The 14,013-nt window shown below is 37.7% G+C and overlaps 1 protein-coding gene across 9 annotated transcripts in view; it reads left to right on the top strand.

Annotated features, from left to right (window-relative positions):
* The window catches only part of PLS3 (plastin 3), a 93,219-nt gene that overhangs the window by 37,226 nt on the left and 41,980 nt on the right, over positions 1-14,013 (top strand). For 6 of the 9 annotated variants that reach the window (XM_032250755.1, XM_032250761.1, XM_032250754.1 and 3 more), the window contains exon 2: positions 12,206-12,286. In XM_032250755.1, coding sequence (XP_032106646.1) covers positions 12,214-12,286 — 73 coding nt within the window. In that variant the 5' untranslated portion in view covers positions 12,206-12,213. Of the gene's footprint in view, positions 1-3,262; positions 3,322-3,685; positions 3,811-9,510; positions 9,532-12,205; positions 12,287-14,013 lie in introns of those variants that run through there. The other 3 variants (XM_032250757.1, XM_032250758.1, XM_032250760.1) reach the window with 3 other exon arrangements.

Below are 14,013 nucleotides of genomic sequence, written 5' to 3'. Positions count from 1 at the left end.
TGTCATAGGAGAAAGTAAACATATTTGTGCTTTTTTTCAGAATATTGACTGTTTTATGATCAGTGCCAATTTTTTTTTTAGACAGAGCATCACTCTGTCGCCCAGGCCAGAGTGCAGTGGCACTAATCTCAGCTCACTGCAACCTCCGCCTCCCAGGTTCAAGCAATTCTTCTGCCTCAGCCTCCTGAGTAACTGGGACTACAGGCATGTGCCACCACTTTCGGCTAAATTTTTTCTTTTTTCTTTTTTTTTTTTTTTTTTTTTTGAGACTGAGTCTCACTCTGTCACCAGGCTGCAGGGCAGTGGCATGATCTCGACTCAGTGCAACTTCCACCTCCCAGGTTCAAGCGATTCTTCTACCTCAGCCTCCTGAGTAGCTGGGATTACAGGTGCGTGCCACCACGGCCAGCTAATTTTTTGTATTTTTAGTAGAGACGGGATTTCGCCATGTTAGTCAGGCTGGTCTCAAACCCCTGACCTCGTGATCCACCTGCCTCGGCCTCCCAAAGTGCTGGGATTACAGGCGTGAGCCAATGCGCCCAGCCAATCAGTGCCAATTTAATACCAATGTTTTAAAGAAAGACTTTTCAGAACTCTGTATCATCTATCAGTGCTAATAACTTGGTCTTAATATAAAACACTCAAGTAAGTATCTATGTGATTTACTTTTCTTTCAATATTATTTTATTTTTTTAATATATTTTTTCTTTACAGATTTTTCTCAAGGAACAAGTGGCTTGGAATTTTGCTTGACTCATTTTAGAAAACTTTCACAAAATCTTGGTAAAGGAGTAATTGTAAACGCTTAAGAGGCCATATGCATAATTTTTATTTAATAATTCATTGCTCTGAAAGTCGAAATAAAGGAGTCAAAACCTAAATGCCCTCACATGTGTCATAGGTTCCTAGTCCTAAAAGTTTAGGAAGGTAAAAGCAGAAGGAAAAGTGTTGAAGTGTTTTATTGTTCATTAATTCTAGCACATGACATCTGTATAGACAATGAATTCATTGTCTATATTCTGTATGTTTTATACAATTAAAGTAGTGATTATTTTAGTTCAAGGCTTATGTGAATCCCTTATCCTTTTAAGTAATGAAAACAAGTTAGTATTAGCTGGAAGGGGTTACTAACTGCATTTTCTGGCAATTGTTCTTTTTTCTGGATATCATGGTCATATTTGTTAAGAGTTTTCTAAGTTATTTTCCAAAGGCTATACTGGGCATGGACCATCTCTCTGCAAAGCAATGTGTAGTCTTTTTGTTTTTGTTTTTCTGGGAAGAGAAGTTAATTGGCTGGGCACTGCTGCTCAAGCCTGTAATCCCAGCACTTTGGGAGGCTGAGGCGGGAGGATCAGTTGAGCCCTGGAGTTTTAGACCAGCTTAGCAACATAGTGAGATCCTGTCTCTACAAAAAAATAAAATAAAAAATTAGCCGAGTGGTAGTGCATGCCTGTAGTCCTAGCTACTGGGGGTGGGGGGTGCTGAAGCAAGAGGATCACTTGAGCCCAGGAGTTGGAGGCTGCAGTGATCATGCTACTGCACTGTGGCCTGGGAAACTCAGCAAGACTATCTCAAAAGAGGAAAAAACAATAGTTAATGACCTTTCATCAAACACATTCTTTTGTTTTTTGTTTTTTTGTCAACTGTGCTTAGAGAAACACATCTTTTTAATTTTGCTTCACAGCTTTGTGTCCTGGGCAAAGTCCACCACTATCACAGGCACTTGTTTATTCCCTAATATAATTTAGGGAATGAAGTTATGAAATTCTACAGACTTCTCAGCTTTCAGATTCTCATTGCTATGATCACTGGATATTGGGAATACTGGGAATTATCACTACCCTCTAAACATTGCAATTTGTTGGAGTATTTTATTTTTTATTTTTTAGAGGCAGGCAACCATAGCTCACTGCAGTCTCAAACTCCTGGGCTCAAGTGATCCTTCTCCCCCAGCCTCCCTAGTAGCTAGGACTACAGGCATAGGCCACCATGCTGGCTGATTTAAAAAATATATTTTTTTAGAGAAGGAATCTCGCTATGTTGCACAGGTTGGTCTTGAGCTCCTGGCCTCAAGCAATTCTCCCACTTCTGCCTCCCAAAGCACTGGGATTATAGGCATGAGCCACCACACTCAACCTCAGTTGGCATATTTTTTAACCCATGCCTATGTAACCAACATCAAGCAAGGCATTGTGAGAGTAAAAGGTGAGGTTTAGGCTATTCTTGAGAAACAGTCTTGAAGTGAGACTTGCAGAACAAAAAATTACACAAGTTTTTGTGTGCTACTGGTGAAAGAAGGTTTCTCTTTTATTGAGGAAGATTGTTGTCTGACCAGGTATAAGAATCTGTATAAAGAAGGCAGATAAACTGAACCAAGAAGGACAATAGAAGTCCCAGCTAGACTGTCCTCATGTCCATTTATGTAACTATAGGGGGAAGTCTATAATTAAATTGCTAAATTTTATGGCAAGATTCTAAATTCTGTAGGAGCTGAAGAGAAAGATCAGTGGGAGGTAGTCATTGGGAATCATGCTTTCGGAGAGGAGGAGGCTTCTGAACCTTGCTTGAAGGGTGGGTAGAATTTGAATAGATAGGAAAATTAGAGGAGGGTATTCTAAGCCTGAGAAGCAGATAGAGAGGAAGTTCTTAATGGGAGAGACGAAAAGCAGAAGAGACCAAGATAAAACAAAAGGTACTGATAGTGGAGAATCCAGGACCGGCTGTAATAGAAAAAACACAGTTCTATGAGAGTACTGGGAAGAGAAATTTTATCTTGGGTGGGGACAATCTGAGGAGACTTCCTGAAATATGCTTTTGAAGTGTCTAGATAGATGGATGAAGAGCATTCCACCAGAGAGACTCAGTGGAAGAAGTGGGAAAACACATGGGAATAAGATCTCTTGAGAGTGTTGGGTTTAAGAGTGTAGTACATATAATGTGAAGTAACGCTGGAAAGATGGGCAGACGTTAAGCTAGAAGTCAGTTCAGAAAAGTGTAGGGCCTTGAAAGCTGTACTAAAAAGGTGGGACTTTTTTTTTGTATGGAATGTTTATAAGATCTACTCTTCAGGAAGTTAGCAGTGTAAAGATTGCACTGGAGGAAGACAGAACAGCTGGCAGATCTGATAAAAGGCTTTTGGAGAAGGCCAGGCATGAGGTGATAAACAGATATGATGGAAGAATCTCCGAGATAGCAAGGCACGAATCCAGAGGGCTTCGAGGTTGACTGGTCTTCCCTTTGTTTTTTTATGGTCAAACTGCAGTCTGCAGACAGAGGAAAGTGGGGAAGTTGAAAATGAGACCTAATTTAGCAGGAGAGAGGGTTAGTAAAAAACAGGGAAAATAATGTGGCAGTAATTTAGATTGGAGACATGTGGACTTTCCTAACTTAAATCTTCCTCACTGACTTTCCTTCTCCCTTGGCTACTTCTAAATTGGACCCTGTTCTGCTGCTGCAAGTGTGTCTGTCACTAACTCTATGCACAATACCCTTACCAGTGATGTCTATCTGAGAATGCCCTTACTGGGGATGTCTATCTGAGAAAATCTTACTTGCGCTCAAAGACAGAATTCAAACATCACCTCGGAAAAACATTTTCTGACACCTACCACTCAGGATATATGACTGTGATGGTACAATAGCACTAATGTTGTATCTTTGTTTTTCCATCTCTTTCCCCAACTAGACAGTAAACTCTTCCAAAAAGAAGGGGATGTGAGTCCTAATTGTCTTTGTCTGGAACACCCAACACAGTGCCTGCTGCATACTAAGCCTTCAGTTAATGCTTGATGAATATAAATGAATAAGTAGGTGAGTGCAGTAGACATTCAAGTTGGGATCTTCTAAAGTCATTCTCATGGAAATATGAGACTAGAGCTTTAGTAATCATAGTATGAATAGGTGAGTTTTAGCCCACAGTGTTGCACACCCATCTAAGCTTAGAGACTAGTGCTGAGCTGTTCACTTACCTAACTAGGGAGGAGGCAGGGCGGCAGTTTCTATTGGTACAGGTAGGTATGCAAAGTGTGGGTGTTCAAAAGCACTGCCTGTTTTGGATGGAGGAAGATGACAACACCTCTTTTCTGATCACTCTTGAGTTGTTTACAGATAATGGTGGCAACCTTGTTTATTTTCATTTATAGTGAAATAATGTATTTCTTCCATGTTTTGTTCCCCCTTTGTTGCTTTCTTGTTCATTTTAGGAGCTCAAGTATGTGTTGCCCAATCTCTAATATAAGTAATAAGCTTCTCTTTCCCAATGCTATTTACCATACTAGTGGCTGGGATGAAGTTTATGGGGAATATCCTGTTTTTATATTTTGGCTGCCTTTCAATTTCAAGAAAAAAAAAAATCAAGTTTATGATCAAAGTTAGTTACCCCCAGATGAGTTTCCCATGTGCATTCCCTTTCTCCTGGGCCTCATGGTACTGAATAACACAGATGAATAAGTAGATTATTCAGTCAGCTGCATTCCTAAAGTGAGTGAGTGCTTTAGGAGATAAAGTAGGCACCCCGCCCCCCTTCAAATACCTTTCAGAATTTGAGTAATAGTTTCAGGTAGTTGTAGGTACACCTTTCTCAGCAAAGACCTGTGTTCAGGGTTTATGTATAGTTAAATGAGCTGGTGGAGTGGTTTCATAATTGCACTATTGTTAGTCAAACTCTGTAATTAGGGATGACTTCATAGGCATAAGATTCTTCCATGGGTGACGCCCTGAATTCATACCCAGTTGTACACCATATCCTTTTATGAAAAAGAAAAACAAACAAGGTTTTGTTTGCTTTTGTTTTATTCCCTTATTTGAAAATCTGTTTTCCTGTGTCTTATATGTTTAGTAAAGGAGGTCTGGCTTTTTTTCTACAGCTTTCCCTGTTCCTTTACAGAAATGGCAGGCATAGGAGCTAGGGAGGAAACAGAATTTGGGACAGATCAAAGTACTTTGCGGATGAGGGAATTCAGGAAAATGTTGAGACTCTGGAAGGTTTAATTTTTGATAAGTATTAAAATTGCAGAGTTTAAATGGAGGAACAATAAATTTCTATTTCTTTGAATATCAGTTATCTTTCCCTCTCCCTCTCTCTCATCATGTAAATAAAGTCCACTTTTGTATAGTGGAGAACACCTGTAGTCTCAGCTACTCAAGAGACTGAGGCAGAAGGATTGCTTGAGCCCAGGAGATTGAGGATGCACTGAGCTGAGATTGCACCACTGCCTGGGTGACAGAGTGAAACCCTGTCTCAAAAAAATAAATAAAATATTAAAAAATAAAGTCCACTTTTGTGGGAAGACAGACTGGGAAAGAGGGCATATTTGAAAATCAGTTTTTTTTCCTTTTGCCTGTTAATCACATATTGTGAAATTGGGTTTAAACTTTTATTCAGCAAGTAATACTTTCTCTTCACCGGCTTTCAGTACTCATGAAAAAATTGCAAATTAGGAGGAATGTGACAATCATATTGACAAGCTATTAGCTATTTTGAAAAGTGATCCTGAAATACTTACAGGAAAATAGTCGTTTATTTGTTTGTGTATCTCCTACCTGCTCTTTAAATTGTGTTTAGAAACTGGCCTTATGAAGGAGCCAAATTGACTCATGGATAAAAAGTGTCTGACAGGTTTTCCTTTAGGCCCATCCTTCTTAAATTACTTTGACTAAAGGCTTGTAATTTTTATATATGAGGGAGACCTATTATGTTCTGTAGTCAATAATTATAGGGAGATTAGATAACTTTTCATTTATCCCATGTAAAAGGCTGTTAGTAGAACTAATGTCTTACATTTATTTATACAGCTCTTCACAATTAACCCAGGCATTCATTTATTCTCCATTTTCTTTCATGAAGGATTTGAAGTTGCTGTGTAATACTTTATAGTTCACAATATACTGTCATATATATCATCTGTAATCTTCATTAGGACCTGGGGGAAGTCGGTATTATCACTATTTTCAAATGAGGAAACTGAGGCTGAGAGAGATTAATTAAACTTGCTCATGGACACATTACTAGGGAATGGCAGAACCAGAGCAATAATCAATGTCTTCTACCACGTCCAACAATCTTTCTGTCAAACATACTGCCTCCTTGGGCCTGGTACAACAGTTGTTGTACTGGTACTTGAGATTAAATGAAGCGTTTACAGGGCAGTATTGATGTTAAATCTTGTGTTTTGCTTTGTGAACCCATCTGGGATGGTTTACTAGCTGTAAGACAAAAAAAAATCCTATTGTACAATGAATGCCCCATGAAGAGGAATAGAGCTTCTGTTATTTTAATTTGTAAGATTTTAATTTTTATATATATTTAGTCATTTCCTAGTTGCTTAATGTGATGTTTTCTCCCAAGAGTACTTTACTGCTTGATTTCCTTAAAGATACCATCAGGGGCCGGGCGCGGTGGCTCAAGCCTGTAATCCCAGCACTTTGGGAGGCCGAGGCGGGTGGATCACGAGGTCAAGAGATAAAGACCATCCTGGTCAACATGGTGAAACCCCGTCTCTACTAAAACTACAAAAAATTAGCTGGGCATGGTGGCGCGTGCCTGTAATCCCAGCTACTCAGGAGGCTGAGGCAGGAGAATTGCCTTAACCCAGGAGGCGGAGGTTGCGGTGAGCCGAGATCGCGCCATTGCACTCCAGCCTGGGTAACAAGAGCGAAACTCCGTCTCAAAAAAAAAAAAAAAAAGATACCATCAGGTACCTATAAGTAGTCTTAATGACAGACCACTTTTTAATTCATAATGGCATAAAGAAATCTACATTAAACAACTTTATTTTAAGCTTCAAATGGCAAATTTTAAAATTGTAATTCTTATCAACTAGAGTATATACTGTGAGCTTTATACCTTTGACTTTATTATATATTTTAGTCTTAACCCAGGTACTTCAGAGTAGCATTTCTTTATTTCCTTTTAAATAATTATCAATAAATGAATATGGGTCTATTTAAATTGGAGAGTCCTACATTAAACTATTCTATTATCCCAAAACAACCTTATCTGGAAATATGGTTTTGAGGATATGTGCATGTTCCAGTTTCTTTTTGTTCTTATTGAAGTGTGTCTCTTTAATGTCTCCAATAGATGAAAAATCTGAGGTATATGTGAAAAGTCACTTTAGGCTTTTTAAAAGGTAACTGGAAATAAGAAACTTGAAAAATTAAAATATATATATATATATATATATATATTTAATGCACTGGATTAGTTATTGGAGTAAACTGGTGCTCTAAAGTCATTTCTGTGACATCTAAGCATTTCTTTATTTTTATTTTTTCCTTTTTTTATTGAGACAGGGTCTTGCTCTGTCACCCATCCTGGAGTGCAATGACATGCTGATGGCTCACTGCGGCCTCTACCTCCCGGGCACAATTGGTCCTCCCACCTCATAGTTTCCCAAGTAGCTGGAACTACAGGCGTGTGCCACCACCAACCACACCCTGCTAATTTTTTTGTATTACTGGGAGAGACGAAGTTTCACCATGTTGCCTAGGCTGGTCTCGAACTCCTGAGCTCAAGCAATCCACCTGCCGCTACCTCCCAAATTGCTGGGATTACAGGCATGAGCCAACATTTGCCAGTTTTATAGGAAGAAAAAAAGAATTGCCTTTTTAGTCACTCTGAGAAGAAATTAATAATCCTTAAAGTCTCTAGAGACTTTTTCTTCTTAAAAAAAAAATGGATATTTGTACCTTTTATTGCAGTCACTAGTTCTCTTTGTGTCATACTGTAATTATTCATGTTTGCTTCAGCAGATTGTGAATTCCTTGAGGGCAAGAACTGGGTGTATAGCAGATGCCTAAGATATTGGTAAAAAATGTTTGAGAAGTGAGGGGGCGGGCATGTTGGGGAGGAAGAGATTTCTACGATTTAATCAGAACCCAACTGGTCATCAGGGATAAGGAAGGGGAGGGCAGGAGTAGTTCATATTCAGAACCATCTTTTCTAATTTCCTTTCTTTCTTTCTTTCTTTCTTTTTTGGGGGAGTGGGGGAGTGACAAACTGATGGCTCACTGTAGCCTTGACCTCTCGGGCTCAAGTGATTCTCCCACCTCAACCTCCAGAGTAGCTGGGATTACAGACACGCACCACCATGGCTGGATAATTTTTGTATTTTTGGTAGAGATGGGGTTTCACCATGTTGGCCAGGCTGATCCCAAATTACTGGGCTCAATTGATCTGCCCGGCTTGACCTCCCAAAGTGCTGGGATTACAGGCATGAGCTACTGCACCCAACCCTAATTTTCTTTTGCATAGAAGTGATATGGTAGTGTGAGGATAAGCTCAATTGTATGGGTTTGTTTTAGTTGTTTTTTACTCACATACTTTAAATTATTACTGACTCACAATCTGCCCAAACTGGAAACCTTTAGAGATAAAGGAGAGAGGTCACATGTTTTAGATTTCTGAGATAGTCTTACTTTAAAGTTTTCTGTGCTATTGTTCTCTACGGTATAATTCATGGAGATGGAGTAAACTGGTGCTCTAAAATCATTTCTATGAGATCTAAACATTTCTTAATTTAATTTATTTATTTTTATTTTTTACTTTTTTTTAATTGAGACAGGGTCTTGCTCTCTCACCCATCCTGGAGTGCAGTGACGTGCTCATGGCTCACTGAATCCTCTACCTTCCGGGTTCAATTGGTCCTCCCACCTCAGTTTCCCAAGTAGCTAGGACTACAGGCATGTGTCACTACCCACCATGCCCAGCTAATTTTTTGTACTTTTGGGAGAGACAGAGTTTCACTATGTTGCCCAGGCTGTTATAATTCATGGAGATGGGTAATAATTTTTTATTAAAAACATGTTTGCTTCAGCAGATTGTGAATTCCTTGAGGGCATGTATGTAAAAATCTATGTAAAGAAAATTGGAATAAATCATATGTCATAGTTTTGTAATGGGGAGTGTTGAACATATTAGTGAAACAGAATATTTTTAGAATTACTACTATTAAATTATATTTAACTTATTAATTTTTAAATTTTTTTGGATATGAAGTCTCACTATGTTTCCCAGGCTGGTCTCAAGCAATCCTCCCCCAGTGCTGGGATTTACAGTTCTTTTTATTCTTGATCTTTAAAATGCCTAACTTCAGGCCCAGGGCGTGGTGGCTCATACGTGGAATACCAGCACTTTGGGAGGCTGAGGTGGGTGGATTGCTTGAGGCCAGGAATTCAAGACCAGCCTGGGCAAAATGGTGAAACCCTGTCTCTACAGAAAAATACAAAAATTACCCAGGCACGATGGCCCACACCTGTAGTATGAGCTACTTGGGAGGTTGAGAAGGGAGGATCACCTGAGCCTGGAAAGTCAAGGCCACAGTAAGCCGTGATCACACCACTGCTCTCCAGCCTGGGTGACAGAGTAAGACCCTGTCTCAACAAACAACAACAACAAACACAAAGCCTAACTTCATTACTAACTGAAGAACTTTCTTTCCCTCATAGATCCTGAGATTACTCTGAAAGGTATTTTCATCCAACCAGTCTATTGAGAAGTTATCCATCTTTAGTGGCATTTTGATATCATTGGTAAGAAAAGTTTATGAATAGGCGAGCTTTGTTTTATATCTTTTTTTAAGAGTCTAGTTTTATTGACTGATTGATTGATTGAGACATAGTCTTGCTTTGTCGCCCAGGCTGGAGTGTGGTGGTGCAACCTCGGCTCACTGCTACCTCTGCCTCCCAGGTTCAAGCAATTCTCCTACATCAGCCTCCCAAGTAGCTGGGATTACACGTGCCCACCGCGCCCGGCTAATTTTTTTATTTTTAGTGGATGCAGGGTTTCACCATGTTGGTGAGGCTGGTCTTGAAATCCTGACCTCAAACAATCCACCTGCCTCTGCCTCCCAAAGTGCTGGGATTACAGGCATGAGCCACTGCACCTGGTCGATGGTTTTATTTACTTTTTAAAACACCAGTCACTATATATGTCTGTTACATTATGGTAAAAAACTTAGCTAATAGCATCATATGGTCATTTTAAAACTTCTCAAGAATTTGGGAAACCTGAGTGTAAATTTCAGTCCTGAGAGCCCAAGCCTTCTAGTAAGAAAAAAAAAGGAGATTAGAATATTTAGCTCATAGGACTATTGTGAGGGTTCAGGAAATTAATATGCAAATGAATTTGTATAATGTATTAATACTTGGTGCATAGTTGTTGAAGGAATTAATTTTATTAAAGTTCTGTTTTATTGAGTGCCTGAGGCTGTGATAAATTCTAGAAATGGGAACAATGCTGTGAAAAAGATAGATGGGACGCAGCTCTCTTAGGAATCCCTCCTTACCACTTCCAGCCCCAACCCCTCTCTACTGAGTATTACCCTTCTTGACCAAAAAATGCGTTGGTGAGTAATTTGTTGCCTTTTAATAAAATGTCTAACAGGAATAAATATAAGATCTCAAAATGTATTTTGTATAGTTTGTGAAATTTAAACCATAGTATACTTTTTTGGAAAGGCAACATATTTAGGGCAGTGGAACTACTCTATGTAATACTGTGATGGTGGATACATGTCATTATACATCTGTCCAAGCACACAGATTGTATAACACTAAGAGTGAACCCTAATGTTCACCGCAGTCTCAGGGTGGTAGTGATGTAAGTTCATCAGTTGTAACAAATGTACCACTTGGGTGCAGGATGTTTTGGTCAACGACTGATTGAATATATGATAGTAGTCCCATAAGATTATAATACTATATTATTACTGTACCTTTACTCTGTTTAGATGTGTTTGGATACACGGATATCACTGCGTTACAATTGCCTACAGTGTTATGTACAGTAACCTGCTGTGCCACTTGTAGCCTAAGAGCAATAGGCCATACTATTTAGCCTAGGTGCATAGTAAGCTATACCATCTAGGTTTGTGTAAGTACACTCTGTGATGTTTGCATAGTGGCAGAATCATCTAACAATGCATTTCTCAAAATACATCTCTGTCGTTAAGCAACAGATGGCTATATATGGGAACTCTCTGATTTTGCTGTGAACCTAACAATACTCTAATAACAACGTTATTAATTAATACTCTAATTAATTAATACTCTAATATTGGCTTGGCGTGGTGGCTCACACCTGTAATCCCAGCATTTTGGGAGACCGAGGGGGGAGGATCCCTTGAACCCAGGAGTTAGACACCAGCCTGGGCAAGGTGGCAAGACCATGTCTTTACAAAAAAAGAAAAAGAAATAAAGAAAAATAAGGTCTACCAGAAAAAAAATTCAGAAGAAAGAAAAAAACCCAAAACAAAAAGGGCAAAAGTAATATGTAACCATTTTCATTTTTCTTTGCCCAAAATTATTGTTATAATAGGTTTGTATTTGGAAATTATCTACTGTGATACAGACCTCCTGTCTTTTTTGCTGGGATTAACAAGGTTTTTCCATAAAGGTTCAGATCATAAATATTATGTGCCAAGAGGTAAAATCAAGAATATTATGATACTGATATCAAGGGTATCATATATTATTTCTACAAATTTTTACTGACAAAATTCAAAATATAATAATGGAATACAATGTTTTGGTAATACAATTCTGATGAGAAAACAGAATTCTTTTTTTTCTGGGATAACATTTCATTTAATTGGGGTCAAAGTTAATGTGCCCCATCATCAAAATTGACTACAAAAATTCTCCTTTAATACGCCTAAGAAGCTGTATATTAGCACACGTGTGCATTTCTATATCAAAACCATCTATAATTTGTTTTGTTTCCTCTTTATTCCTCCTTTAATGGTAGTGATTGATAGGTGTCAGCATGCTATTTGAAAATCAGTGTTTTTACAGTGAATGATTCTAAAGTGGCTTAATGGGAAATGCTATTTTCTGTGACTCATTGGTCACATAATTTTGACCTTTAGCTTTGGCTTGTATAACCAAGAATTTCTATCTGTTATGTAGCTTTTTCCTGTCACTGCTGGGTACTTTGGCCCTTCTTTAAACTTTTTGAATGTAATTTAGATTTTGACCTTAGAAGGAAAAGTCAGAAATATTGTTTCTCAATAAATTTTGGTAAGTGATGACTTTTTCATTTGTTTGTTTTCTTGATTAAAGTTGTACATAGAAATATGGTAACCTATTCAGATTGTTTTAGTTGTTTGAAATTTTGTTTAAATTATCCCTAAGGTGAGAACTTAGCAAGAGTGTTTATATGTATCACAATTTTTTTAAGTCTGAAACTTTTTTGGTTTTTCTTTAGATCTTTAAATGGATGAGATGGCTACTACTCAGATTTCCAAAGATGAGCTTGATGAACTCAAAGAGGCCTTTGCAAAAGTTGGTGAGTATTTTTGTAGTATAACTATAGGAAAGCAATATTTATTTGGTCCCAAAGTTACTTCTCTAAAAATGTCACATGAATGCTTGCTTAATCAAAAACATTAGGGCAAGGCAGTTAAAATAGATGGGATAAAGTTTTGGAAGCTTTACTTAAAATTGTACTTTTTTTGGGTCAAGAGTGGTAGCTGATATTATTTCCAATTTTATGTAGTATTTAATATAATCAAGTTTTTTAGACCACAATTCCAGTCCTTAACTGGTGACAACTATGTACGGCTCCTGAAACTTTCATGCCAAATTTTAGTTATTATATTTTGTATATCGTATCTTTCTGAAGAGAAGGTTTGAAACTTTCAGCATGTTCTCAAAGGGATCTGTGACCCTTGAAAACATTAAATGATATTTTACCCTTCCCTAATTAGTTTGGTGTTATTGCCTTTTTTTAACGGATTTTCTGTGCCTTCGGATAATGCAGATTGTTCTACCTTGCCGCATTAAATTATAGCTTTAATATAAGATGAGAAGGCATAGCATGCCATTTGGTTTGTCCTTTATCATCATATAACATGCCTTACAATTGAGCAGCTATGGAAGCAGTATATAATATTTACATTCCAAATTTCATGCTTGGGTCAAGTCTATAGATAAAAATGAGAAAGCAGGGTAAGAACAGACTGCTAATGTAAATACATGAATCAACATGTGCTTAGAGATGTAGATTATTATTATTTGGTAACTCCTTGAATAAATGGTGTAGAATTAGCTTATATGATTTGTTATATAAATCAGAATTTGCCTTTAGACCTGTGTTGAAAATTCCAGTAGTGAAAAATGAGGAAATACACATTTCTATTTCCATATATTTATGGTCAACATTTTCTATGAAGGCACTTAGTAGTAGCAGTGTACCTTGGGAAGAATAATGACCTCAGCCAGAGTGACCATTTATAATCCCATCAAAATTTTAACTAGAAAACACTGAATAGTCGTGAATCTAACATGATTGTGTGTGTGTGTGTGTGTGTGTGTGTGTATAAAACTAGCAGTTAATTAACTTGCTGTGGATACCACTTACTGTAAGAAGAATGCTACGTTGTTTAATATATAACTGCAAGTGAGTTCCTGGCTGCAAGAGTTTGTTTTTAATGTCTCTCATTCTGTCAGAGTAGTCTTATAATTGTTTTAGGAGTACATTTTTGAACCTTTTCTAAAATTTGTATTCATCTTTCAGCATTAAGGGCAGTTTAATTTGTTCTTTATGAATGGAATTTTGGAGTAGGCACCATGCCTTATTAAGAACCTCATCTTCTCAAGTAAATGTTGAATATAGGTCTTGTCCTCATGTGCAGCATCTTGGAAATAACTGTGTGCAATATTCCTGAAAAATTAAAGTTAATTCAGATATTGTTTACCTGATGAGACTTGGAATACATTTTACCAGTGAAAGAACTTCATTTTCCTTTAAAAGCTTAATGACATAAAGAGGATTGACCAATTATCTTTATAGAGGAAGCAGTTAAATTGTATTGAGGGATCAATGAGAAGTTTGACTGTAAGAAAAGGTCATTGTGGAGCTATTGTTTAAGTAGACTGTAAGATAGGTACACAGCTTCTCAAAGCCCCTGCCAGGCATATGTTTGTAACATACTCAGGCTCTTATTACTATGTATGCTATAAAGAATTCTAGAATCCAGAATTTCTGCCTGTTCTGAATATTATTCTTTTGTA

Source organism: Sapajus apella, unplaced genomic scaffold (assembly GCF_009761245.1).
Source record: "Sapajus apella isolate SASKATOON/1434 unplaced genomic scaffold, GSC_monkey_1.0 scaffold73, whole genome shotgun sequence".
In the NCBI taxonomy this organism is placed as follows: domain Eukaryota; kingdom Metazoa; phylum Chordata; class Mammalia; order Primates; family Cebidae; genus Sapajus; species Sapajus apella.
This window is presented reverse-complemented; position numbering and strand designations above follow the sequence as displayed.